The 25,721-nt window shown below is 42.9% G+C and overlaps 1 protein-coding gene across 1 annotated transcript in view; it reads right to left on the bottom strand.

Moving 5' to 3' along the window:
- GPC3 (glypican 3) overlaps positions 1–25,721 on the bottom strand; it is a 574,913-nt gene that overhangs the window by 489,758 nt on the left and 59,434 nt on the right. Inside the window, exon 2 of the mRNA XM_030209925.1 lies at positions 16,917–17,078. Coding sequence (XP_030065785.1) covers positions 16,917–17,078 — 162 coding nt within the window. The remainder of the gene's footprint in view (positions 1–16,916; positions 17,079–25,721) is intronic.

The raw sequence follows: 25,721 nt of genomic DNA, 5'->3' as shown, positions 1-25,721 counted from the left end.
CAGGGGACTAATTAGGTTTCCAAAAAGCAAGTAGCTTCACAGCAGCAGACAAAAATGGCAACTCGGTTAGACGTGGAGGGGCATTTTTGAAAGGGACGTCAAAGTTTCGATTTGGACGTCCTTGCGTAATGTCCCAATCCAGGGGCGGAGAAACCCGTATTTTCGAAACAAGATGGATGTATGTCCATCTTTCATTTTGAAAATACCATCATGGACGTCGAAATCCTTAAATTTCACCGTCCCTAGATTTGGATGTCCCTAGACATGGACGTTTCTGATTTTCAGCAATTTTCGAAATCAAGGACGACCATCTCAGAAGCATCCTAATGCAAGCCATTTGGTCGTGGGAGGAGCCAGCATTTGTAGTGTACTGGTCCCCCTGACATGCCAGGACACCAACCAGGCAACCTAGGGGGCACTGCAGTGGACTTCATAAAATGCTCCCAGGAACATAGCTCCCTTACCTTGTGTGCTGAGCCCCCAAAATCCACTACCCACAACTATACACCACTACCATAGCCCTTACGGATGAAGGGGGGCACCTAGTTGTGGGTACAGTGGGTTTGTGGTGGGTTTTGGAGGGCTTGCTGTTTCCTCATACTGCAAAACTGAAGAACAGCCAAACCCAATATACAATAAATGACAAATGGGAAATACCCTCAGAAACCAAGGTCACTGCCAAGGTCTGACCAGCTCCAAGAAGTTTGGACAGCTAGAAATTCATACCCCAACAATTATGCTTAAGTTGAGTGGTTCCTGACGAAGCCCTGAAGTGAGTGAAACGATCTGGGCCCTGTTGAAAGTCACCAGTTGGAGTGTGGGGTATTAAGCCAGCAATGAGACAGCTAAGTTTGTTTATTTAAGTAACGCTGGTGCTTGGAGAGTTTTTTGTATTCGGTAATGTTTGGAAACAATGGTTTCATTGTGAACCAATTCTATTGACAAGATATGGGAAAACATACCCCATGAAAGAGATAAGATCACAGGCACACAAATCTTATATAGATATCAGTGTCTTGATGGTCAGACCTTGGCTGTGACCTTGGTTTCTGAGGGTATTTCCCATTTGTCATTTATTGTTGTACTAGCCGTTAAGCCCGTTATAACAGGCGAGATTTCCAGCTACCCTCCTCGCCACCGCTCCCTCCCTCCTCTGTGCCGGGCCCCCTGCACTGACCTGACAGCGCCTCTCACCTCCGTGTGAAAGCGCTGCAGGCAGCATAAGATCGCTCTGCTGCTGCCTGCAGCGCTTCCACACGGAGGTGAGAGGCACTGTCAGGTCAGTGCAGGGGGCCCGATACGGAGGGGAGTGGGGATGGGGGGGGGAGGGTGGAGGTTGGTGCACGCGATGTTCGTTTCTAGGCGGCAGCGGCAGCGTCCGACAGCCCGACTCTGTTTCCCTCTCTGTTCCGCCCTCTGACGTCATCATGTCTTGACGCGAGGGCGGGACAGAGAGGGAAGTCTCTACTGTGCATTTGCAGGTGAGTCGGTCACTTGTCATTTATATGTTTGATATTCACCACATATGACCCTTTGAGATTGGGTTTGGCTGTTCTTCAGTTTTGCAGTATTAGATTACCTAAGTGTGACTAACAGCCCATACTGTTCATTGAACTTTGGTCTTGCTGTTTCCTCCACAAACATAACAGGTGGGGGGGTGGTACTGGGTCCACCTGTCTGAAGTGCACTCACCCACTAAAACTGCTCCAGTGTCACGTCGGTGGCCATGACCACCCTCAGACTTACCTCATTTCTGGGGGCCAGCGGCTGTGCTGGCTTCTCTCTGTGTTTGTGTTAGTCTTGTCTCTGTCCTGGTGTGCTGGCTGCTTCCAGCATGAACCTGATTGCTTCACTAGACCTCACCAGTGTGGGCTATGCCTCTCTAGGGAGCCAGCACCTAAGATGGCTGCCACCGGCTCTATGCCAGCTTCCAAGATGGCTCCTGCTTGTCTTTCCTGTGGGCTCACTTCCTATGTGTGTCAAGCCTCTCTTTGGGGTCAAGGTACTTCCTGCTTCTGTCCTGCTGCTGGTGACCTCATCAGTGAGAGCCTTCATAAGGAAGTGCTGTGCTGACATTCTGGGCCTTTGCATTGGTGTTATGCTCTTAGGCCAGGTCAGGTTAGTAAGTGTCTGCTGCACTACTGCTTAGCCTTTCTCTGGGTTCCAGCCCAGCTTCACTCTGTGTCTGTTGTCTTCCTGTGGGGGGTTCCTCCCTGCCACTGTGTGTCTGTGGACTGCGGGTCCTTCCTGGCTTACCCTGTGTTTGGGGTGAAGCCTCTGTTCCTGGCTTACCCTGTGTTTGGGGTGAAGCCTCTGTTCCGGCTTACCCTGTGTTTGGGGTGAAGCCTCTGTCCGTGTTTACTCTGTCTGTTCTCCTGTCTGCCCAAAGACCCTGGGCCTGATATTCCTGGTTACTCTGTTTGCTCTGCTGCCTGCCCAAGACCCTTGGCCTGTTATTCCTGGTTTGCTCTCTTTACCCTAAGTCCTGCCTTGCCTAGCCTGTGTGCCTACCCTGCTTGTATATCCTGAGTGTATATCTTGAATCCTGTATCTGTCTAGCTAGTGTGTATTTCCTGGGTGGTTATTCCTGTATCCTGTCTCCACCTAGCTAGAGGGTTTACCCTGTGGGTATTCCCGGATCCCTGTTCTGCCTAGTGTGTATGCTGCCCTAGTCCTTGCTCCTGCTAGGCTTCTGTACGCCTTGTGTTCCTTGGTCTGTCTTTTGGGTCTTGCTAGTGGCTGTGCAGCAGCACACTGTGTTTAGTTCCCAATCTGGTCTCCCTCGTGTTTCCTAGACCCAGGGTGGGTCCTCTGGATCTTCAGTTCCTGCCTTATCCTGCAAGTCCTGCCAGCCACCTGCACTTCGGAGCTCAACTCCGGAGGAACAGTGGCTAAGTGCAGGTGAAGCTGTTCCTGTTTCGTCTGTTCTAGTTGCCTGCCTTGCACTACTCCAGTCCAGAGTTCCAGTACGGCTCTTCGGTTTATCCAGTTCCGAGGTGGTCTTGCCTGCCGCTGCCGCTCCTCGGCAGTGGCCCAAGGGCTCACAAACTCCAGTCCTGCCTCGAGGACCTGACATCCAGGGACCTGCATATTGCTGTCATGGACCTGAGTATGACATCTGAGCCTGGCACGACATATTTTTACAGATGTTTTTTGAGGGTGGGAGGGGGTTAGTGACCACTGGGGGAGTAACGGGAGGTCATTCCCGATTCCCTCCGGAGGTCATCTGGTCATTTTGAGCACCTTTTTGTGCCTTATTCGTAAAAAAACAGGTCCGGGTGAAAGCATCCAAGTGCTGGGACGTCCTTCTTTTTCTCAATTATAGGTCAAGGACATCCAAGTGTTAGACATGCCCAAGTCCCGCCTTCACTATGCCTCCGACACGCTCCCTTGAACTTTGACCATCCCTGCGACGGAGTGCAGTAGGGGACGTCCAAAATCGGCTTTTGATTATACTGATTTTGACATTTCTGTGAGAAGGACGTCCATCTTCCGATTTATGTCGAAAGATGGGCGTCCTTCTCTTTCGAAAATGAGCCCAATAGGCTCCGGTGTGAAGAAGCACTTTTCTACTGGTATCATGACAACCTCTGAGGATCACATGTTTGAATTACTCATCTTTCTTCAGAAAAGTGCATATTTTTTTTTATATTTTTTGAATTTGAACTCGATTTTCAATTTGAACTGTAGTGAATTTGAACTTGAACTGTGGATTATATATATACTATTGTTGAATACTTGTTGAAGCCTTGGGCTTCATTCTGTTTCTGTGAGTCTGACGTCCTGCACGTACAATGTGCAGGACGTCAGACTCAGAAACAGAACGAAGGAAGAAGAGGACCTCGGCTGGCGGGGTTGGGGTCCCCCGCCAGCAAAGGTAGGCGACGGCGGGTTGGCGGCGGGGGGGGAGGGGGTCGAGAGGGTCGGCGGCGGGGGGGGGGTCAAAGTTGGTGGTGGTGGTGGTGGCAGCGGGGGGGGGGGGTGTTGGCAATGGCGGGGGTGGGCGGCACCGGGGAGGGGGCTAAAATGTGCCCCCTCACCTCGGTCTCTGGACCCCCCTCCTGCCGAAGTCTGGCTACGCCCCTGCTCTGAATCACAATTTGACCCTATAGTGGAGTTTTTTCAGACCACTGATGTGATAGTGGGATATCATGTTATTGAAGGAAAACCCAACAATCTACTGCATGTGTCACTGAGGTCTTTTTTCCACTTAAAGATGTGCAATAGAACTTATTTATAAGGGCCTTTGCAGGACTGTCAAAAATAGTCCCTTATATCTGAGGTTCGTTATATCCAAACAGTGCTACAAAGAACTTTTTTCACTCAATAAAAGCTCACGCCCGATTTTTGTTTCAACTTAGGTTTATTGTTAACAACAAAGCATAAAGTACAATGCAAATCCAAGTAAATGCAAAAAAGTTTAACAGCACCTATATTTCAGTTAAAATAGTCCAGAAGAGATGTTTAAGACAACACTCATGCCTAGTATCTCTACTTCAAGAAGCAGGTGAAAGCTTGGCTCTTCAACCAGGCCTTTAATGGAAGAAGTAACTAAGGGGGGAATCTGCGCTGGTGTCGGCGCATGTTTTTCATGCGTGCCTAGTCTCCCTTTTTCCACAGCAGGTAAAAGGGAAGCCTCTCTTTCCTGCAGGAAATGGTCATGCAACAAGTAAAGCACTTGCCATGCAGCCATTTCGGGAGGAAGCCCTTACCGCCACCCACTGAGGTGGCGGTAAGGGCTCCTGTGCTAACCCGGCAGTAACCGGGCAGTGCTTACTTACCAGCGCTGAAGTAGCCCAGCAGTACTTCCTGTTTAGTGAGCTGTAAGCCCGCGTTGGGCTTACCGCCGCTTAGTAAAAGGGGCCCTGACTTCTTAGTCTCACACACACACACAAGGAATGACACAGACTGCACATACTGTAGCAGGACATGTTTATCCACCCCTACCCTAGCTGAGATAACATTTAATCATCTCTCTGACCTCATGTGCAACTTTCTTCAAATTAGTCACTTTATTTTCTAACTCCTCTTACTCTCTTACATATTTATACGTTCTACCTTTGCTTATACTCTACGCAGTCTATTAAAATGTTCTATTACGTGTTGACATTGTAAGTAGTATATTATGCCATACTTTGTAATGTTATTTGAATATTCTTACTGCTGTAATTGTCTATTGCTTATGTTTAATTTATTGAGGAAAAACTCCCCAAAAGTGGCATAAATCTGCATTTGGACGTTTTCTCTTTTGAAAATAAGCCCCTCTTTATACCGTCTTTTATCCAAAGGCTTCAGAGTAGTTTACATAAAAACAAAGTGGACCTTTCTCTAAAGTTTGAGAAAAGGCTTATATTTTACGGTAATTTGCCAGTTTGTGCACACTAATCTTGCATTATTTATTGTTTACTAAATATTTTTGGGAGGCGGTGTGTTATGGATGGGGAATAGGCATAGAAGCATTTTCTAGCTACTACTTTTCGTAACTGCATCCAGAGGCAAAAGTCAAAGATCTCAGTCAGATCTTGCATATTTAAATCATCCAAATGCCAAGAAGTCATCAAATTAAAAATTTTGCTAGGTGGCATCAAGTGTCAACAGCTGCCATCCAATATGAGACAGTAATACAACGATAAAGTACACTAAGGAAAGCACCGTAATGCGGATAATGGATCTGTAAATACTGTTATGGAAAGCCAGGCCCACAAGTAAAGTCAAGGACAGGAACCTTTCTCTGTAAGCAAAGCATTTCAGCTGATTCACATCTGCTTTATTTTCTACCATCAACATGATGTAATGATTAAAAAAATAAAAAAGAGGCCAGAGATGCATTTTAGCCTGATAATATGAACTCTTGCTAAATCAATTAAGCCATCAATATATTGTGATTTCATATCCTCTGCAGCAAACTGGGTCACCTCAAGTCTGTTCCTCACTTATACGACTCGTTACTACTGATGCAAAATCAATTTTGACAATTCACAATCTTGATTTTTATTATGAAACCATAATAATAGCAATACTTATATAATGACATGTCAAGTCACTGCTAAATAATGGCTACAGGCTCTTTTTTTTCTACAAAGGCACAATTCTTTTTTTTAGTCTCTGACCATGTTTATGCAAATCCATATTTAAAAAATAAAATCTGTTTGACTGCTACTAATAGAATTTGATTTTTTTTTTTTAAATAAAGACTTGCAAAACAGAGAAAAAATACTTTACTATCACAACTAGAAACCTTCATATACTCGATTATTCAATTAGGTGTCCAGTTTGGAGGCATGGATCATAACTAGAGATATTTCACATCCCTGGTGCCAATCTCAGGAGCCCCTTTACTAAGCCCACCTTTTTGATGCTGCTTTTCACTCCTAACCCTTATTCACTTGTTCAGAACCCTTATTTCATCATCCTCACTTTAATATTCCCTTATCTCTTGTTTGTCCTGTTTGTCTGTCCTAATTAGATTGTAAGCTCTGTCGAGCAGGGACTGTCTCTTCATGTTCAGGTGTACAGCGCTGCGTACGTCTAGTAGCGCTATAGCAATGTACTTAGTTGTGTGATACATGCACTGTGCTTTACATGACTCACGAGGGCAATTGTACAGCTTATGAAGCTCTCAGTAGAACTGTAAAATTTGTTAAAGAAGTCCAACCATCCATTTCCTGAGTCATTTTTAAAGACCAAGCCATCAACCAACTTTTGCATTTTGCTGATACCTAAAATTTCAGGTCAGCTGTGGTTACAGTAGTATTTTCAGCAATAGCCCTAAGAAATTTTTCACATCTCGGATACCAACAGGATCTGAGTATTTAATAGGTTAAGTGAGGATAAAAAGGGTGTAGGTGTTGGATTCCCTATGGTAATCTGTGTGTGTATCTACCTAGAATGAATAAATCACTGCCGAACTGACTAGATGGAAGATTTTAGTGTTTTTTTACCACCATGGTCCCACCTTGGGGTAGCTCAAGGCCCTACCCTATAATCCAGCATCTCTCCTCTCCCACCCCAGTTGGCCAGTATTACTACTACTACTATTTAGCATTTCTATAGCGCTACAAGGCATACGCAGCGCTGCACAAACATAGAAGAAAGCCAGCATCTCCCCTTCCCCTCTATCACCCCACCTACTCCACAGGTGGCTAGCATTTCATATCCTCTTCCCTAACCCCATCCCTTCCATACTGGCTCCTAGGATGGCCCAAAGCTTAAACAAAACAAAAAACTTTGTGCTATGAAGGCCTTGCAAGCGCAGACCTACGCTAAAGTGCTGCCATGTCCCACACGGCCCCACAAACCCACCAGGCAGACTGTCTATTGGAGGGGATGTGCTTACAGGGCCCTGGCAACTTCAAGCTTTGTTTAAGCATCAGGCTGGACTAAACAGTAGATTTAATTTTACAACTATACAAGAGTCATAAGAATCTGATCATTTAAGAGTTATCTTGCACACAGTATTCACTTTACAGTCAATAGACTTATTTTTCTGAATGTACAACTATTCCTTTGTGGATTAAACTGTCTTACCTTAATAACCCTGAAATGAGCTAAAATGCTTCAGAAGTTAAAGGTGGCTATTTTCTGGCAGGCAATGTGACTGATGCTTCCCATAATGTCTGTCTTGTGTCATGCATGTGGAAATATCACCAAATAAGAGGATGAGATGGTTGGATCTGAATGTTTTGATGAGGCATAATGTTTTCCAAAAAAGTAGGCAATGAGATGCTAACATGTCAGGAACAACTAATGTACATACATTGGACACATTCCTCATTTTTGTGAGTGAACAGATATCGTTGCACTTTTGAACGCTGTCACCATTTTATTATTGTCATTATCAAATAACAAATATATGGGTGTCTCTAGCGTTAGCGCGCACTAAAAATGCTTAGCATGTCTACAGCGCGGCTTAGTAAACAGAGCCCTAAGCTTTTTTTTTTAAGATGTGCGAAAAGCAAATAAGATCTTTCAAGATGTAACTCCTTTTGGTAGTGAGTTCCAGAGGGTGGGAGCAAGGAAGGAAAAAGCGGAACAGCATGTGGATTCCCATCATGCTTTTGAAATTTGATGGCCATTCGGGTGAAGTCTTCTGTGATGGGGGATGGGATTCTAATGAAAACCATTATTTTAAAGTTATTCACATTTTTGGAGTTTAGTTGTCTCTGTTCTATACTCTTTGGAACGGTTTGTCCTGAATGGCTGGTTGTTGCTTGTATTTGTTCTGCGCGAGTGATCGCTTTCCTATTTTATTATGGCACTCTTCTACTCTTTCTAATCTGTTTTATTTATTTATTTATTTATTTGTAAACCGTTTTGGTTTGTTCCAATCAGAATCAAGTCTAATAAATGATAAATGATGTTGTATCTTTTTAAGTATTTATTTATTACTTCATATATTTTTAGGTACCTTACTGATGCATCAGTGCTCAATGGATATTTGACTTATATTTTGAATTTCTCAGTGTGACAATTTATACTGGATAAAAGATAGCTATGCTTATCCAGTCGTCCAATGGATTAGCATAAATTGTACTATTAATATTCCACACCAGCGCAGTTGTTTGCAGTAGAGGTTTCACATTGCATGTGCCGTCATTCACTCCGACTTAGGACCCTGCTTACTAAGGTTTGCTAGCATTTTTAGTGCTCGCTAATGCTAGAGACACACATAGGAATATATTTTTTAGCGTGCTCTAAAAACGCTAGCGCCTACAGCGTGGTTAGTAAACAGAGCCCTTAGGGGTTTTTTTTTTCAAGATAGCAGTTTCATTTTGCGTTTACCATCATCTACATCATTTTACCAGCGTCAGCAGAGATGCACAATTTTTATTCTAATTACCTTTTTTTTGGCTCCTTTTCTTGTTTGTAAGTATAATTTTTAGATATTTCATTTATAATTCCGGTTACTTTTCATATTATCAGTAAAGTTCTTTGTTATTTTCAAATCGATTTACACTCCAAAAGCGATATCATTTTATCAATAATAACAGCATCTCTGGCATTGCTAGTCCCTTTCTGCCAGTTATTGGAGCTGTTCTACAGTGCTACATACAAGGTTAGTGGCATTTCTACTATTAATTTTATGAAGTTGGCAGTACATGTTTCCTAGACCATGATAATATAACACTGTTTCCTTATGATATTCGTCAGGCAGGACCTTGCACATTTGATAAACAATTTGGATGATTTAGATTGTGTGCAATATTAGGTAGGTTTTGTTTCTAAAGCTTCAACCTCTTGTTTTGGATTTAAACGTCTTGACTACATTGAGCACTTTTAGTATTACACTCCTTTTTTTCACTGTTAGTGATATCGAGCACCTTCTATACTTTTAATATAATGAGTACTTTTTATACAATATTAACCTATAGTTCATACACTTTGTATGTTTCACTCTTTGTATCTGTCTCTAGAATATGACAGTTTCCATCGAACAGTCCCTTTAACAAAGTGGCAATAAGCAAAACGCAGGCTTACCGCTCGCTAAAAAGGACCTGCAGCCCAGTGGTACTTCCCACCCCCAGCGCCATCATATCCGGCGCTACAAAAATATATTTATTTTTGTAGCTCCGGTGTGTACCCGGCGGTAATGGTGGTAAGGGCTCCCCTCTGAAATGGCCACTGCATGTCCCTCGATGAGGAGTCCTTATGTGGTCTTGGCGCCGAGTCTGATGCCACACATTCCCAATGTTGGGTCGATACACCTGATGTCGATGCCAACACTGACAATGTAAAGAAAAGTGGGAAGTGGGACAATGACTCAAGAGACCAGGACAACTGACTCTAGTTCACAATGGTTTATTTAGACTCTTTTACAAAGTTGCACTACTGAATCTTAGAGAGTTCGGCAAATGAGAGGAAGTCCATTCAATTCCTATGGGTTTCCTCTCATTTGCCGTATGTTAATCACTAGCATGGCTTTGTAAAAGAAGCCCTCAGTCTTTCTGGAAGTGATTCATCCAGGCTACCTCTAGTCAGTCGCAGAAGCCTTCCACCTGCTACAACTTCCTGTGCCCACATGGGAGGGACACACAGGAGGAAGGCTCCCGGGGCTGACCAGAGGTAGCCTGTATGAATCACTGAAGAAGGAAGGGAGAGAGATGGCATACTCAGGGAGAGAGGCCCAAAGTGAGTGATGCCAAACCACAAACTTGGAGAGAAGAGAGAAATGCCAGACCAACAGGAGGAGGAGAAGTGTGGGGGGGGGGGGGGGGGGAGGACAGAGAAAGAGAAAGTGAGAGAGGTCCAATATTAGGAGCATTGCAGTGTTGTTCAATGCAAAGCTCTTGGCCTGCACACAAATAAAATAAGAGCTGCACAGACTACCCCTGAGGTCCCTGACGGCTGCCACTATCCCACAGGCCTTACCCTGAAAAACAGTGGGAGCGGCATTATGAATAGCTAAGATATTAATGTGCTTGGGAATAAAGCAATGCAATATGTTAGAATACTACAGTTTTCTAGATAATCACAAACATCCTCAGAGTTCATTTTCATGTTTTTTTTTCAGTCTAATATCTAAAGAGACTACTAATCTTATTTGAACAAAATCTATCCAGATGTTATTATTTTCCACTAAATTTAATTTCAGCCTGCCAATGCTTCTCAGTTCTTATTACTGATAAAGATCAGGGGAAATAGTCTGGCATTTACAAGATCTCACCCAGGCGTATCTGCTACAATCTTCACTTAGCAAAGTTTATTAGATTATTAGAGTTTTAGGCCCTTGGGCTCTTCTTTTACTGCAGTTGAGAGAAAAAAAAATCAAACGCCAAATTTAAGTGGCTTTGTGTATAATTAGACCAGAGACCCTGATTACAGGTTTTTTTTTTTTTTTAAATTATGAAAACAATTTAAATACCTGTCATGTTTACTTCCTTTGGAAGCTGAGTTTGATGGTAATAAAATTAAAATAGCTAAGTACCCTGATAAACATGGTAGTTAGCTGTGCTAAAGAAAGCACCTGTAATTTGCAAGTGAACAGAACCATCATGACCTATGGTGAAGCTCAGCATGATCTGTTTTAGCAGATTTTGGGACAAAATCAGTACCTGCAATGGAATTATCATTCCTGGGCTTATTGATTTTAGCCAGCCCATGACCTTGCCCATTAATCTTAAGAACATAAGATCTGCCATGCTGGGTCAGAACGAATGTTCATCAAATCCAGCATCTTATTTCCAACAGTGGCCAATCCAAGTTATAAGTAAGGAAGTACCTGGCTAGATACCAAAATGTAAAGAAATTCCATGCTACATATCCCCAGAAATAAGCAATAGATCTCCAAGCTTATTAATAACCATTTATGGACTTTTCCTCAAGGAATTTGCCTAAGTCTTTTATATATATTGTAAAGTGGATCCTCTTTTCTCCTGGGGTTGCAGCTCTTCTCATACAAAAACCAGAGAAAAAAAAACCCTCTTGTATGGCTCCCCTTTTTCTCAAAAGAAAAAACACATATAAGGAAGCCTTCTATTGAATAGGAGGAACGTCCCTCCTTCTCCCAATTGCTTCTCCAAAACAACAAACACTGCCACACCGTGCAGGCTTCAACCGCTGCTTTCTCTCCCGGTCCCCTGGAGAGTAGCAGGCAAAAAGAGAGAAAAAAAAAAAACCCCAGCGCACTTCAGCCCTGGTTTCCAAACACAGTTCAATTTTTAGCCAAGCTGCAAAAACACAGCTCAGTCCAGCTAGGCTTTCAAACACAGTTCAAGTTTAGCCAGGCCTTCAAAACACAGTTCAATTTGTAGCCAAGCTTCAAAAACACAGCTCAGTCCAGCTAGGCTTTCAAAACACAGTTCAATTTTAGCCAGGCTTTCAAAAACACAGTTCAGTTCTAGCCAAGCTTTCAAAAACACAGCTCAGTCCAGCTAGGCTTTCAAAACACAGTTCAATTTTAGCCAGGCTTTCAAAAACACAGTTCAGTTCTAGCCAAGCTTCAAAAACACACAATAATGGCTTTGCGCGGGCTCAAAGCCTAGGGTCCCACCCTCTTGGTCAGTCATACTCCTACCTGACCTCCTCCCGCTTGACCCGGCTTGGCCCCGCTACTTCCTTGGCTTTCGCTGAGCCAGAGCTGAAAAGTCCATCGGCTCTTCCAGGGTGTTCTCCGGTTCAGTCAACTCCATAGGGCAAGGTTCACTCTCTGCCTCTCTCTCCTCAGGAGCCCAATCCATATTCTCCTCGCCCCGCCCTTCTCCCAGCTGCTCACCCTTTCTTTCATTAAAGCTCTTTTGTGGCTCTTCTTTCTCCACCCACCTGTTCCACCACCTCTTCCACCAGGTTGGAGAATCAGCCTTATTCCTTCCCCTGCGGCCTTCCTCTGGAGACTCCGGGGAATGCACATAGTTTCTCTTATCCCCGGTCTCCCTTGGGGCATGCTGGGAGTTGTAGTTCCTTATTTCTAGTTTTTTTCTGGGAAATGCCTGCCTATACCGGGGGTATTCTGGCCTAACCCAGGGTTCCTTTGGGGTCGGTCCTACATACTCTTTACAATATATATATATACCCAGCTACACTGTTTTTATCACATCCTATGGCAACTAATTCTGGAACTTAATTATGCATCGAGTGAAAGTGCACAACCTTTGAGTTCAAATATTTTATACAAGAAATTTGTCTACACTTCAAATGAACTGCTCTATTTGTACTGGTCTAGCCACTGCAAATGGGCACAAATAAACAGGGGAGGTGGTCAACACCTCAACAAGAGAAAGACACTTGGTTATTTTAAAGACAGAGGACATTGAGCCCATTGATAAAGTAAGGGCATGTTTTGAAAATCAACGTACTAATGCTATCATAAGCTAAACCATTATCTTAGTAAGGACAAAATGTCTTCTGGTGTCCCACAGATCAACACTACATATTCTGTACAAATGAAATTGGTACTCTTTCTGTAGTACAGTGAACAGAGAGCTATAATTTTTAGTCTTTTGTAGCATTCTCTCTTTCAAAACTACTAAATTTTACATCAGGCACAGAAACCAGTGTTCATTTACTGCTCTTAGCATTGAAGGAACTTTTGCAAGCTGCCCTGGTTACCTTTAGTCAAATAGGAGGTAATTTTACAACTCCTGTGTGTAAAGAATGTTTTACAAGCAGAAAATAGCTCTTATAAAATTGTACAAGTATACACACATAAAAAGTGCATAACAAGACTGTCCCTACTTTTACACAATCTGCAGACGTTCTCAAGAGAGTAGTTTGGACAAAGATTGATCAGATTTTATAACGTTTATTCATAGAGTACAAGCACACATATTCAAAGTAGATGTACACTGTGCATGAGAATTTGGGTGAAGCAAAAAAATAAAGAACTGGTTCTCCATGGAAAATTGACCCAGAGAGATGGCATAGGGATGACCAAGGAGATCAAAAAAAGTTATAATCAATAACAGTATGGCCTTCTCATTTTTATTTGTTATTATCCTTGATTATTACCTTTTTATTATTATGTGTATATGTTTAATTGATTTTAAACTCATTATTTAATTTTGTTTTTAATGTTTGTGGTATCTCATCATTGGACTCCTGATGCAGGAACCATTCACCAAAACACGACCTGTGTTGAATTCCTTGGAACTACTTCGGCATACTGAATAATGATTCTTAACTCTCTCTCCTTGACTACTTAATTTACTCTGTCATTCATGCAATACTACTCTGTATTTCTCTTACCGGAATTGACAATCGCCATAACGGTACTATGTAAGCCACTTTGAGCCTGCAAATAGTGGGATACAAATGCAACCAGGTCTCCTTCGTGTTTTTGATTGTCTGTACTCCATCCCTCTATGAGAATTTGGACATCATTAGAGATAGTGCTGAAAGCCTATTTTGTAAAAGTACATAGAGGGGCATAATCGAACGAAAACGTCTATCTCCATGGGCATTTATCTCCGAGAACGGGTCCATGAAGGGGCTGACCGAACCGTATTTTCGCAAAAAAATAGACGCCCATGTTTTATTCGACAATGTGTGAGCTGGGCGTTTTTGTTTTTCAGCGATAATGGAAAATGAAAGCGCCCAGCTCAAAAATGAATAAATCCAAGGCATTTGTTCGTGGGAGGGGCCAGGATTCGTAGTGCACTGGTCCCCCTCACATGCCAGGACACCAATCGGGCACCCTAGGAGGCACTTTTACAAAACCAAACAAAAAGGTAAAAGAGCTCCCAGGTGCATAGCACCCTTCCCTTGTGTGTTGAGCCCCCCAAATCCCCCTCAAAACCCACTGCCCACAAGTCTACACCATTACTATAGCCCTAAGGGGTGAAGGGGAGGCACCTACATGTGGGTACAGTGGGTTTGGGGGGGTTGGACGACTAAGCATTAAGCAGCACAATTGTAACAGGTAGGGGGGGATGGGCCTGGGTCCACCTGCCTGACGTCCACTGCACCCCCTAACAACTGCTCCAGGGACCTGCATACTGCTGCCTGGGAGGAGGGTATGACATTTGAGGGTGAAAATAAAAAGTTGTGAAACATCATTTTTTTGTGGTGGGAGGGGGTTAGTGACCACTGAGGGAGTCATCCCCGACTCCCTCTGGTGGTAATCTGGTCATTTAGGGCACTTTTTGGGGCCTTATTCGTGAAAAAACAGGGTCCAGGAAAAGTGCCCTAAATTCTAGCTACAAACGCATACTTATTTTCCATTATCGGCGAAAGGCGCCCATCTCTGTTCGGGTGATAACCACGCCCCAGTTCCGCCTTCACCACGCCTCCGACATGCCCCCTTCAACTTTGTCCGCATCCGCGACGGAGTGCAGTTGAAAACGTCCAAGTTCGGCTTTCGATTATACCGCTTTATTCGTTTTTGTGAGATAAACGTCCATCTCCCGATTTAGGTCGGAACTTGGGCGTTTTTCTCGTTCGATTATAAGCAGGATAGGCACCTATGTTTCCTTTATGAAACAGGTGCCTTTTGGGATATTTCATATAGGTGTCCTGTTACAAAATCAAGCCTTAGGTTATCAGTAAATCTGTGACACTGGTGTCAATACTCAGAACATGGGGATTTTCTGAAACAAAATGGAAAGAAATTTTGTTAAGAGAAGAAATGTCTTGGTTTTATATGTGTGGAGTAGGGCATAAAGGGCTTGAAGAAGAACTCAATTTTAACTGAATCTGAAAGACAAAAGATCAACAGCTATTTCTCAAAGACTGTTCTGTTCTTCTTCAAGGCATTTTCATAGTTCATCAAAAAAAAGTCAAGAATTCAAGCTTGTCACAAGTATAAAGTTTTTTTTCTTTATTGCTCACTTTTTACATGTACAGTTGATATTGTTGAAGCTTTTGCTAACCATTTAGAGATGCTGCTTTCAAGGGCAAATTTATTTATCCAAAATGGTACGCACCAGGGACGGACTGACAGTGATGTGGGCCCTAGGGCACTAAAGGTCATTGGCCCCTAACCACCTATCAAAATTGATAAAATTAGATAGAAGCTAGGAGAAAATGGGCCTCCTACTGCTATTCAGGCTCACATACACCAGTAGTATCCCATAATAAACAAACTAGTCAAGGTAAACAGGAATCTGAAGGAACTTTTAGGACATCTTGTTAAGAGATACCCATATGCAAAAAAAAAGATAAGAGTTAGGAGAGGTATTTGGTCACTTAAGTGGCATGTGTGGGAAAGAAGATACAGAGCCTCTCTTGAGGAGTTCAGTCAGAGAAGAGACAGGAAGATATGCCCCCTTGATTCCCCCCATAAAGGGTAAGGGTGTTTATTTATTTGAAAGTTCTTATATCCCACACTATCTCCAAATCTAGGTGGGATACAAAATACTGTCTACAGGTACACAGTAAACTCCCATCAAGAATAATCTTGTTAGAAGCAATATGCTCTGAGTTGTTTCCTAAAAACAGGAAAAGCCGATATATAACAAAATGTATCAGGGAGAGCATTCCAAAGAATCAATCCAGAGACCACAAATAAGGATTTGCTATAGAAATGCTAAGTAGTAGTAGTATAAACATTAAGACTGATGTATCTAAAAGAAGGTATAAGCAATGCATTTGATATAGCGCTTTTCTGTGGTACAACCAAAGCAGTTTACATATTATATAAAAATGAAGAGGAGAAAATGCATTATCTTGTGGAGCAAACACTGGATCCCAGGGATGAGGAGGGACTTCTTAAGGAAGTAGAAAATTTCCCTATGCACAGAGTAGACCCCAAGAAACAGGAAAGGGGTGTTGGGCTCAGGGACTGATTCAAAGGGATCACAGGCACAAATCTTGTTTCATTTTCTCAAGTCTGTGCTTAAGAGATAGCTATACCTAAGCGGAACCCACCTACTGCCTCTGTAAATTCTCCTTCTGCACAGTTTTCAGTAAAGCTATGCTGAAACACCAATCAAGCCTCTTGGGAACATTATTTAAACCACTGGCAGTCAGATTCACACACCCTAGTGCCTGGGCCCTGAAGTAACTATTCCCTCCAACAGAAAATCCACAGCAGGTAGGTGGTCTACAGGAGATTCAGACGTGAAAGTGAGTGTTGATACAAACTTACCCCAAAAAGGGCTTAGAGTAATTTCACAATACATGTACTCTAAATAGCACCCAAAAAAAGCATTCCAAGTCTTGGGGTGGGGGGGGGGGGGGTTAAGGTCAGGGAAGTAATCAATATAAATATGTGTAGCTCAGCCCCCATTTATGCACCTACATAAAAAGCAGATTCAACGTAGACAAGCACTCTCAAACCTACATAAGCTTTTAACTGAAATTTCAAAGAGATACATAGCCTGTACATTTTTCTTTAAAAATTCACTGCAAATTATACCTGTACAAAAGTAGCTATGTATGCTACGCCCAACAATTTACTAAGACTTGTTCTCATTCACAATTTCATGCAACATAGTGTCAGGTATTCTCTCACCTGCAAGCCTGACAGATTCAAAAGTACTTACTTTGGAACACTGCGGCATTCTCAATAATCAGGAATTTCAGCTCTGGATTTACAGACTGGAGAAGCTGCTCCATATTTAGACGGGCTGTAACCTGGTATTTTTCCTCCATTCTCCTTGAACAGCATGTTGGACCTTTTGGAACACAGACCTGCAAATCTGATCCTGCAAGCAAAAATGTTCAAAGTTAATGCCATTCTCCACTTGTGCATGTGTTTTTATGCATTTTTTCAAGAAGTTTAACTTCTCAGCTGGCAAAATAAGCCCTTATATGGAAAGATGAACCCTAGCAGTAGTATCTCAAGACCACCACTAGAGGTCACCAGCACCATGGATCCCTGTGCCAGTGAGGGCAGGAGCGACTGCCCCTTCGACCCCCAGGGATTTTTTGAAGGTACAGGTGAGGGGGAGCCATGGAAGATGTGGGAAAGCGTTCTTGAGGCCACCCTTTGGGGGGGGAACCCTAGAGGGGGCACTAGTATTGGGAGGGTCTTCATTAGAAAGGCTATGTGGAGGTCACGTCCTTTAACAGATGCTGTCCCTTTAACGAACAGCCCTGAAGCATCAACCTTGGCGGTCTGATGCTCCCGGGCAGTAAAATACCCCAGCTTCTAGCTGGGGTTATTTTGCAGGCTATATTGGGGCTTGGCTTGGTATAGTATTTACATAGTAAGAGCTGCTTATTATGTAGTTGATAACTTTCCCCTCAACATAGCTATCAAATCATATCATATCCTACTGCATAACCACGTATTATGCCTTGTTTTTTTGTCTGTTTTTTTTTTTTTTTAAATCAGTATTGCGGATTAGTCACTTCTGCAGTATATGACTAATGCAGCATGTGATCAATCTTATAAGCTGTGCTATTCATAGTGCCCAAGAGCATCAGGACCCAGGATGCAACCTGATGCTCCAGGTCTGCTTCTTAAAGGGCCGGTGCTCACAATCAGGAGATGCCCCCTATTATCACCCCGATGTCCCTTCGAATCAGACTCCCTTCCTCTTCACGCCCTGTCCCCCCATCACATCGACCTCACCTTAAAGGCCCCGAAACACATCTCCCCTGCCCCAGCACAGGCAAGGGCAGGAACAAATGGCAATCACTCTTGTCCCAACTCCATCAGGCCCCAAGGATTCTATGAGATAGGCCCATGAGGCTTGTGGGAGGGGGACAGTTTCCAATTTCAAGCACCAGCCAGGAAAAATAAAAACAGTTTTCTGCTGGCATTATTTTTTCAGAAATAATACTGCCTTATTTACATAGTAATGAGGTTTTTTGGATGTATTTGCATGTTGTACATCTCATTACTGTGTATCCCACGATACCTTACATTATTGTAATATAGCCCGTTATTGAGCTTTTAACACATCCGTCGTAGCCATAACACACCTTACTAACTACCCCCTTAAAATACTTGGGTCAAGGAGGCAGAAATCCTGTATGGACATAAGCCATAGACATTTATGCCTGCTCAGGAGACGGTATAAACAACACACAAGCGCCAACTCTGCCTGGCCTTCAACCAAACTCAACCTCTGAGCACATCTACACACTAATGACATAAGCATATGCCTTCTTTTCATCTGCATACTTTTACACATGTAACCCCTGGGGCAATTTTATAAGAGCCCTTTTGCACACAAAGAAAAGACTCTGGGGCCCTTTTACTAAGGCGCATAGGCGCCTATGTGCATCCAACGTACACCAAATTGGAACTACCATGTGCCCCGGGCGGTAATTCTATTTTTGACGCACGCTCAAAACATTTTCTATTTTCTACCACATGATGCTGACCCGGCGGTAATAAGTAGTTTACGCGTGCTGACCGCTTACAGAAAAATTATGTTCTTACCTGATCATTTTCTTTCCTTTAATCATACCAGACCAGTCCAGACTAATGAGTTGTGTCCATCTACCAACGGAAGGAGACAGAGAAAATAGTTCCAAGTGAACCGCCCCTTAAGGGTATCGTGCAGCCTGAAATGTTCAGTATTTCGAATAGCTAAGCAATGGTGCTCTGAAGTCTAGAAGAAAACACAGTTAATACAAACAGGCAAACTCCTGGAGCCAATATGCAGAACCTCACTATTCCTGCTTGGCCGAAGGCAACTGCAACCTCCCCTCACAGTAAAGTAAGCGGGAGGGAATGGACCATACTGCGCTTGCCCAAGAACATAGAGATCTACCCCTGAATCCGGGGAAAGAACTCCGTGATCCCAAGTAACAGAAGTCATACAGAGCTGGCACAACAAGTGGCAGGAGATCGAATAGAGAAGATGAAGTAGGCAGTGCTCTCCAGGACAGCCATGAAGAAAAGGGCAGCAGCATACAAAGGTACAACCGCAGAAAGAGAGTACTCCTAAACCAGCTCGCTCTGGACTTAGGGATGAAAGAACAGAGCCAAGAGAACAAAAGGAAACAAAAAGAAAGAGAGTCGAGAGTCACACTGCGGAGAAAAGACCCCCAAGATGCCAAGAAGACACAAAAGGAACAGAGACGTATTCAGACTCCAGCAATGGAGAAGCTTCTCGCCAGCCACCAAGAGGCTACGGCAAGAAAAGATGCCACAGGAATGGCAGCTAACAGGAGACAAGGCAGCCTTGTCTAGCAATCTGCGGTAAGCCACAGCTGCCGAGAAGTTACTATATCCAACCCACAGAAAAGAGCTGGGGTTGACCGACAAGGTGAAACAGTGCCCAACAGGCAATGGAAAATATGCTCCACAGTCAGCGACTGAACTGTACTCAAGGGACAGAAACGAAGCTGAGCTCATCAGGCAAAGTAGGATCCATGCTCAACGAGAACAAACGGATTTGCACTCAAAGCACACAAACTGAGCCACGTTCCGCGGGCAGAGAAGGAGTTGCACACCTCTGGCAAAGATAGAAATGCACTGAACAAGCAGAGAAGAAGCTGAGAGTAACAGACAGAAGATGAGCAGTGCCCCACTGAAAGAACTGGATGTTAGAGGTACCTTCAGAACTGAAGCTGCAGTAGCGATGAAACTGTGTATAAAATTCAGACAAGGAGCTGCTTTCCATACGCAAACAAGGAGCTGCTCTCCAGACACCGGCAAGGAGCTATGCTTCCTACGCAGACATGAAACTGTGCAGCACCTGCAGTCACATAGCTCTGCTCAACATACAGCCCTGGAACTGCGCCCAATCTGAAAAGAGTTGTGCTAAACACACAGAGATGGAGCTACACTCAACAGGGGGGTGGAGCTGCACACTGCACGCAGACAGGGAGATGCGTTCCATATACAAAGAGAGAGAGCTGCATGCAACACACAGACAAGGAGCTGCGTTCCACAGGCAGACAGAGCCGTGTTCTGCACGCAAACACAGGACTGCGCCCCACACTGAGACCTGCAGAGAAAGAGCTACACTCAACATGCGACAATGGAGCTGCGTTCAACATGCAGAGATGAAAGGTTGCAGAATATGCAGCGAAGGAACTTCACTCAACAAGCCACGATAGAGCTGTCCTCAACATACAGCGATGGAGATAAAGCCAACTTGGAACTGTGGAGCAGCGCTCAACATGCAGCGATGGAGCTGTGCTCAAATGCAGCGATGAAGCTGTGCTCAACATGCAGCGATGGAGCTGTGCTCAACATGCTCAACAAGTAACTAACTTGTTAGTCTCACTCACACAAGGATTGACTCGGGCTGCACATACTGCAGCGGGACAAGTTTATTCACTCCTACCCTAGCTGAGATAATTCTAATTCTTCCTACTTTCTTACTCATCTATATGTTACAACTTTGCCTTACCCTTCACTACCAATTATAATGTTCTAGTACATATTGTGTTGTCATTGCAAGTAGTATACTGTGAGGCATATTTTCAAAGCACTTTGGGAGGCTAAGTTCCATAGGTTTCTATGGAACTTTGGGAGGCTAAGTGCTTTGAAAATGAGCTTGTGTGCCATACTTTGTATTGTTCAAATATTTTTACTGCTCTAATTGCCTCCTGATCATGTTTGATCTATTCTTACTCTACACCGCCTTGAGTGAATTCCTTCAAAAAGGCGGTAAATAAATCCTAATAAATAAAATGCAGCGATGGAACTGTGCTCAACATGCAGTGATGGTACTGTGCTCAAATGCAGCGATGGAGCTGTGCTGAACATGCAACGATGGAGCTGTGCTCAACAAGCAAAATATGCACAGATGGAGCCCCAGGGAACAGCCAGAGAAGAAGGTGCTGCCAGGAGGCCAAAAAGAAAGGAGCACAATTTGTGGAAATGCAGACCTGGCGCTGCATTCTCCTGGCCCAGAAGGACTAAAACTACAAGAAGAGAAGGCCCCATTCCCTGATATCTCTAGAGAAACGCAAAAGCGTCGAAAACAATTTCTTCTAATGAAACCAGGGGTCATACAGCTGGGTGCTACATTTTACTTGAGATATCCGTGTAAATGCATAGTGAGATACCAATCGAATAAATATGTTTTCTTTGACCCAGCTCAGTTAACAGTGTTTCTAGCATCAAGGCAAAATAGGGGTGCTTAAAATGTTATTCTCCCTTTAATTGAGAAATTTGACACTGAGTAATGTTACCTGTTAGCTTTTTGTTTGCTTTAATCTTGAAATTTTTGCCTAATATATATTCCATTTCTTAATATCTTGCTCCAAATATGTGGACTTGAGCGAGAAATTTCAAAACCGTTGCTTTAATAATATTGTATTCCTGACTAAACTATATGTGAAGTGTATTGCTTTTCAAAACAAGCTTTGCTTGACTATAATTGTAAAAGTTATAAATAGAATAATTTAAAAAAAAAGAAGAGAAGGCCCCATGCCCCAAGAGACACTCTCAGCCCCCAAGTGGTCTCTGAGCCACAATGACCACCCTCCCGGGTAACTGAAACAGAGCAGCAGTCAACGTAAAGAAAGAACTCCCGCCAAAGGGAGGTAAGAACCACAGGTCTGGAATCCTCAGACCATAGGGAGCAAAATGCAGCCGTAAGGCAGTGAGCAAGAAACAACTCTCACCAGGAACAAAGAGGAAGCTGGCCACTAACACCAAACCGAGGAAAAACCAGCTAAGGGAGAGTCAAATTCCAGACCCTGAACACAGCCACTTCCCTGCAGAAAAGTAGAGAAAAGCACAGAGCTAAGAGGCGATAATCCAGATGCACAGCAATAGATCTGCTCAGCAGGAAAGAACTGTGCTCCTTACAGAAAAAGGAAGGAGTGCCAAATGTGCCAGGAGAGACGCACCTGAAACTAGAAAAGGCAAAATCCGCCTGTGCCAAGCTAAAACTCCCGCCCAAAAGCAAAGGAAAGTAAGGCACAATTGTGGCAAACTAGTCCTAAAAAGGCACATTCCCATAAAGAGACACTGAACTGAGTCCAAGCAAAAGACTAGCAAGAATGGTGCTCCCAAGGGTACTCAGAAGAGGGATATGAGCTAGCAGTTCCACACCAAGGACAACTCGTACCCCTGTCAGAAGGAAAGTACCCCGCAGACAAACCAGAGCAGACAGGAGGAATCCACGGGAACGAGAAAACCAGAACCTCCCTAAGGAAGGAAAAACTGCTGCCAAAACAAGAATCAAAGCAACTGGTACCAGCTCAGAAGGGTCCAAGATCAGAATCAGACACCAGCCAGCAAAATTCAAAGAAACTTTGCAAGCAGCCCCCTAGAATGCATTGCCAAAGGCGGGAAAATAAATCAGTTAACAGGCAAGAGAAAGAAGGAAAACAAAGTTTCTTCTTTTTTTTTTTTTTAAACAACCTCCTTCACTAGTGACAGAAATAAATAAAGGTTTACCTCAGAGGCAGAAAGGGAGGGAAAAAACAGTTTCTTCTTCTTCCTTTTTTTTTTTTTTGTAAACCACCTTCTTCACTAGTGACAGGAATTAAGAAATAAAGGCATACCTCAAAGGCAGAAATTCAGATATACCTACCACCACAGAAGAGAAGAACCCCACAGGGGAGACAAGTTACTCCATGCCACTATCAACCATCAATCACCCTGCTAGAAAGACAGCCAGGGGAGATAGGGGAGGGGAGGGAACCAGGGTCACTGGATATCACCCTAGCTGGCAGATGAGGAACTCAGGACCACTGAGTATCATCTAAAACTAGCCCCAACACGGCTACCAGCACACCTCTGGCTCCACTGTCACCAGAAGAATCTGGGACAGGAGCTACCAGCCAGCAATCCAGAGCAACTGCACAATCCGTCCACCATCCGCTAGGAGACAGAGAAAATACTGAACATTCCAGGCTGCACGATATCCTTAAGGGGCGGTTTACTTGGAACTATTTTCTCTGTCTCCTTCCGCTGGTAGATGGACACAACCCATTTGTCTGGACTGGTCTGGTATAGATGACAAGGAATGCCCAGTTTGTGCACGATACCTTACCGCTAAGTCAATGGATGGCAGTAAGGTCGCAGGCCGAAAATGGACAAGCGCTGGTTTTAATTTTGCCACATGTCCATTTTCGACCATTAAAAAAAAAAGCCTTTTTCCCAGACATAGAAAAATTGACCTGCACGTGTCCAAAACACATGCCTACACCAGCACAGGACACTTTTAGGCACACCTTAGTAAAAGGGCCCCTTTATGTCTCACTAGGGACAGAGAAGGTGCCTGAATGCAATATGTAAACCACTTTGATTATACATAAATAGTCTAATATATAATAAAATAAAATTCTCCCCATACAGAATGGGCAATTTTCATATCCCTTTTACCCTTGAAATAAACCATTTATACAGGTCCATACTTTTTAAAATTTGCCCTCAAAGAGTCAAACAGAGCCAATTAAATAATTTAACAAAAGCATAAATGTTAGATTCCAGTTGCTGCAAGATGCGAGTAGCAGGTTACAATAATCTAAATTTAAAATGTTCAGAATTTGATAGAAAGACTGATCATCCCTGCTTACATTTATATTCTGTGCCGAGATCCTCAACGACATTAAATTCTCAGTTAGAAAATGAATAATGTCAGAAATCAGTCTCTTAAAATACACATTAAAGAGCCGGATAAATATTAATATGGCAACTTGATCTTTCACTTTTCATAGAACAGATAAAACAATTTTAAACTTCATAAGGCAAAGCAATTTGTGAGGGTTCAGTAAAAATGAAAACTGAAACCTTTCCCCATAGAGGAGCATGAAGATAATCTGTGATTCATGGATAAGACTCATCTTTGAGGCACAGCAGATTACTTTGGCAGCACAAAAGCAAAATAATATAGATTTCTGAGACAGGCTTCTACAAGCCAGCATATTTAATGTGTGTAAATATGTAGGAAGACAAATCAAGTTTTTTTTTCTACACAAAACTAAATATAGCTTAAGCCAGTGCTTCTCAACTTTTCTTCTGTTTTGACACACCTGACAGTGTTCATATGACACCGAACACTAAAATTCACAGCTGAACAACATTTTTTTTAAAAAACTCCAAAATATTTCATTGTTAAAAATGATGAAAGGAAAATATACACACAAACAGTGGATCCAAAAAAAAGAGTCCTCTCACAGATGGTGTTTCCTGAACAAGGTCTTTATTTAAATTAATAAAACTGACCCAACACGAGTCGTGTTTCGGCCTTAAAGGCCTGCGTCAGGGGTCTATGAATGAACACTGTTTGTGTGTGTTGGCTTCGGTTCTCCTGTGGTGAGATAACCCTCTGTTGGTGTTGGCTTCGAAAGGAAAATATAAACATAAAATTTTCTTTAATTTTAACAGTTTAAAAGAGTTATTAATTTTTTTCTCAGAGAAGTTTTGATCTTCACTTTATCTATCAGAAATCTGAAACTGATGAATTGCATGCAGTATTTCCATATGGGACTGTACAGTAGGCAATTCATAATAACCTTACTGTCAAGTCAAGTAACTTTTATCCATTCTAGAAACTCTGCAAGCTTATCATACAAAACAAATATATCTTCAAAGTATGCAGTCATCTCAGTAACAGCAACACAAAGTCCCTCTACTGCCAGATACTGTGAAGTAACACAAAAGCCTGCAAATACTCTGAAACTATAAAGCAAACAAGAGATATGGATAGCAGACCTGCAGCATTTCTATTTGGGACTGATGACAACAAGGTAGCCAAGAAGCTGGAAAAGGGACCAGTTATGGGGATATCTCAAGAGGCACACTTCCCACCTCTTGGGAACTCACCAGTGTGTCCCGACACACTGGTTGAGAACCACTGGCTTAAACTAAGGAGGGAAATGTTATAAGTATATCAATCAATATAAAATATGAAATGCATAAAAGTTTCAATGAACATGTATAATACATTTCGATTAATTTTCAAAAGAGGAGAGATTTGCAATTTGTCCTCTCCTCCTTCTCCCCTCTCCCCCCCCCCCCAATCAACATTGACCTTATACACAAGGACTCATCTGCTTAGAACGATTGTTACCCTTATATGTGATGTCATATCTGACCTGCTTTTGGATTTTCACAGCACATTACCAGATTTCCTTTTGTATTTAAAGCTAAAACAAAGTTGTATGAGCAACTATTTCAACTGAGATCCAGTCCTTTCTTCCAAGAAATTTGGGATTTCATTATAATGCTCAAGCTGAATTTTAAACCTCCTATGTTCAAATAAATTTCAATTTGAGTATTGATTGCTCTTGGCTTTCTCTATACTTTTCCTCAGCTGTAAAATTATCTGGTTCTAAAATAGTTTTTGGTTTTTTTCCCTCTGCCGCTCATGGGGGACAATATATACATGAAATGTGAGCTCAAATTAGCAAACTCCAGCAGTTTTCTCCTATATCTTTGTACTTCCAGCTCAACTGGAAGCAAGCCTGGGATCTGGTGC

The sequence above is a fragment of the Microcaecilia unicolor genome, chromosome 7, assembly GCF_901765095.1.
Source record: "Microcaecilia unicolor chromosome 7, aMicUni1.1, whole genome shotgun sequence".
Taxonomy (NCBI): Eukaryota; Metazoa; Chordata; class Amphibia; order Gymnophiona; family Siphonopidae; genus Microcaecilia; species Microcaecilia unicolor.
Note: the sequence above shows the minus strand (reverse complement) of the source record. Positions and strands in the feature narration are given on the sequence as shown.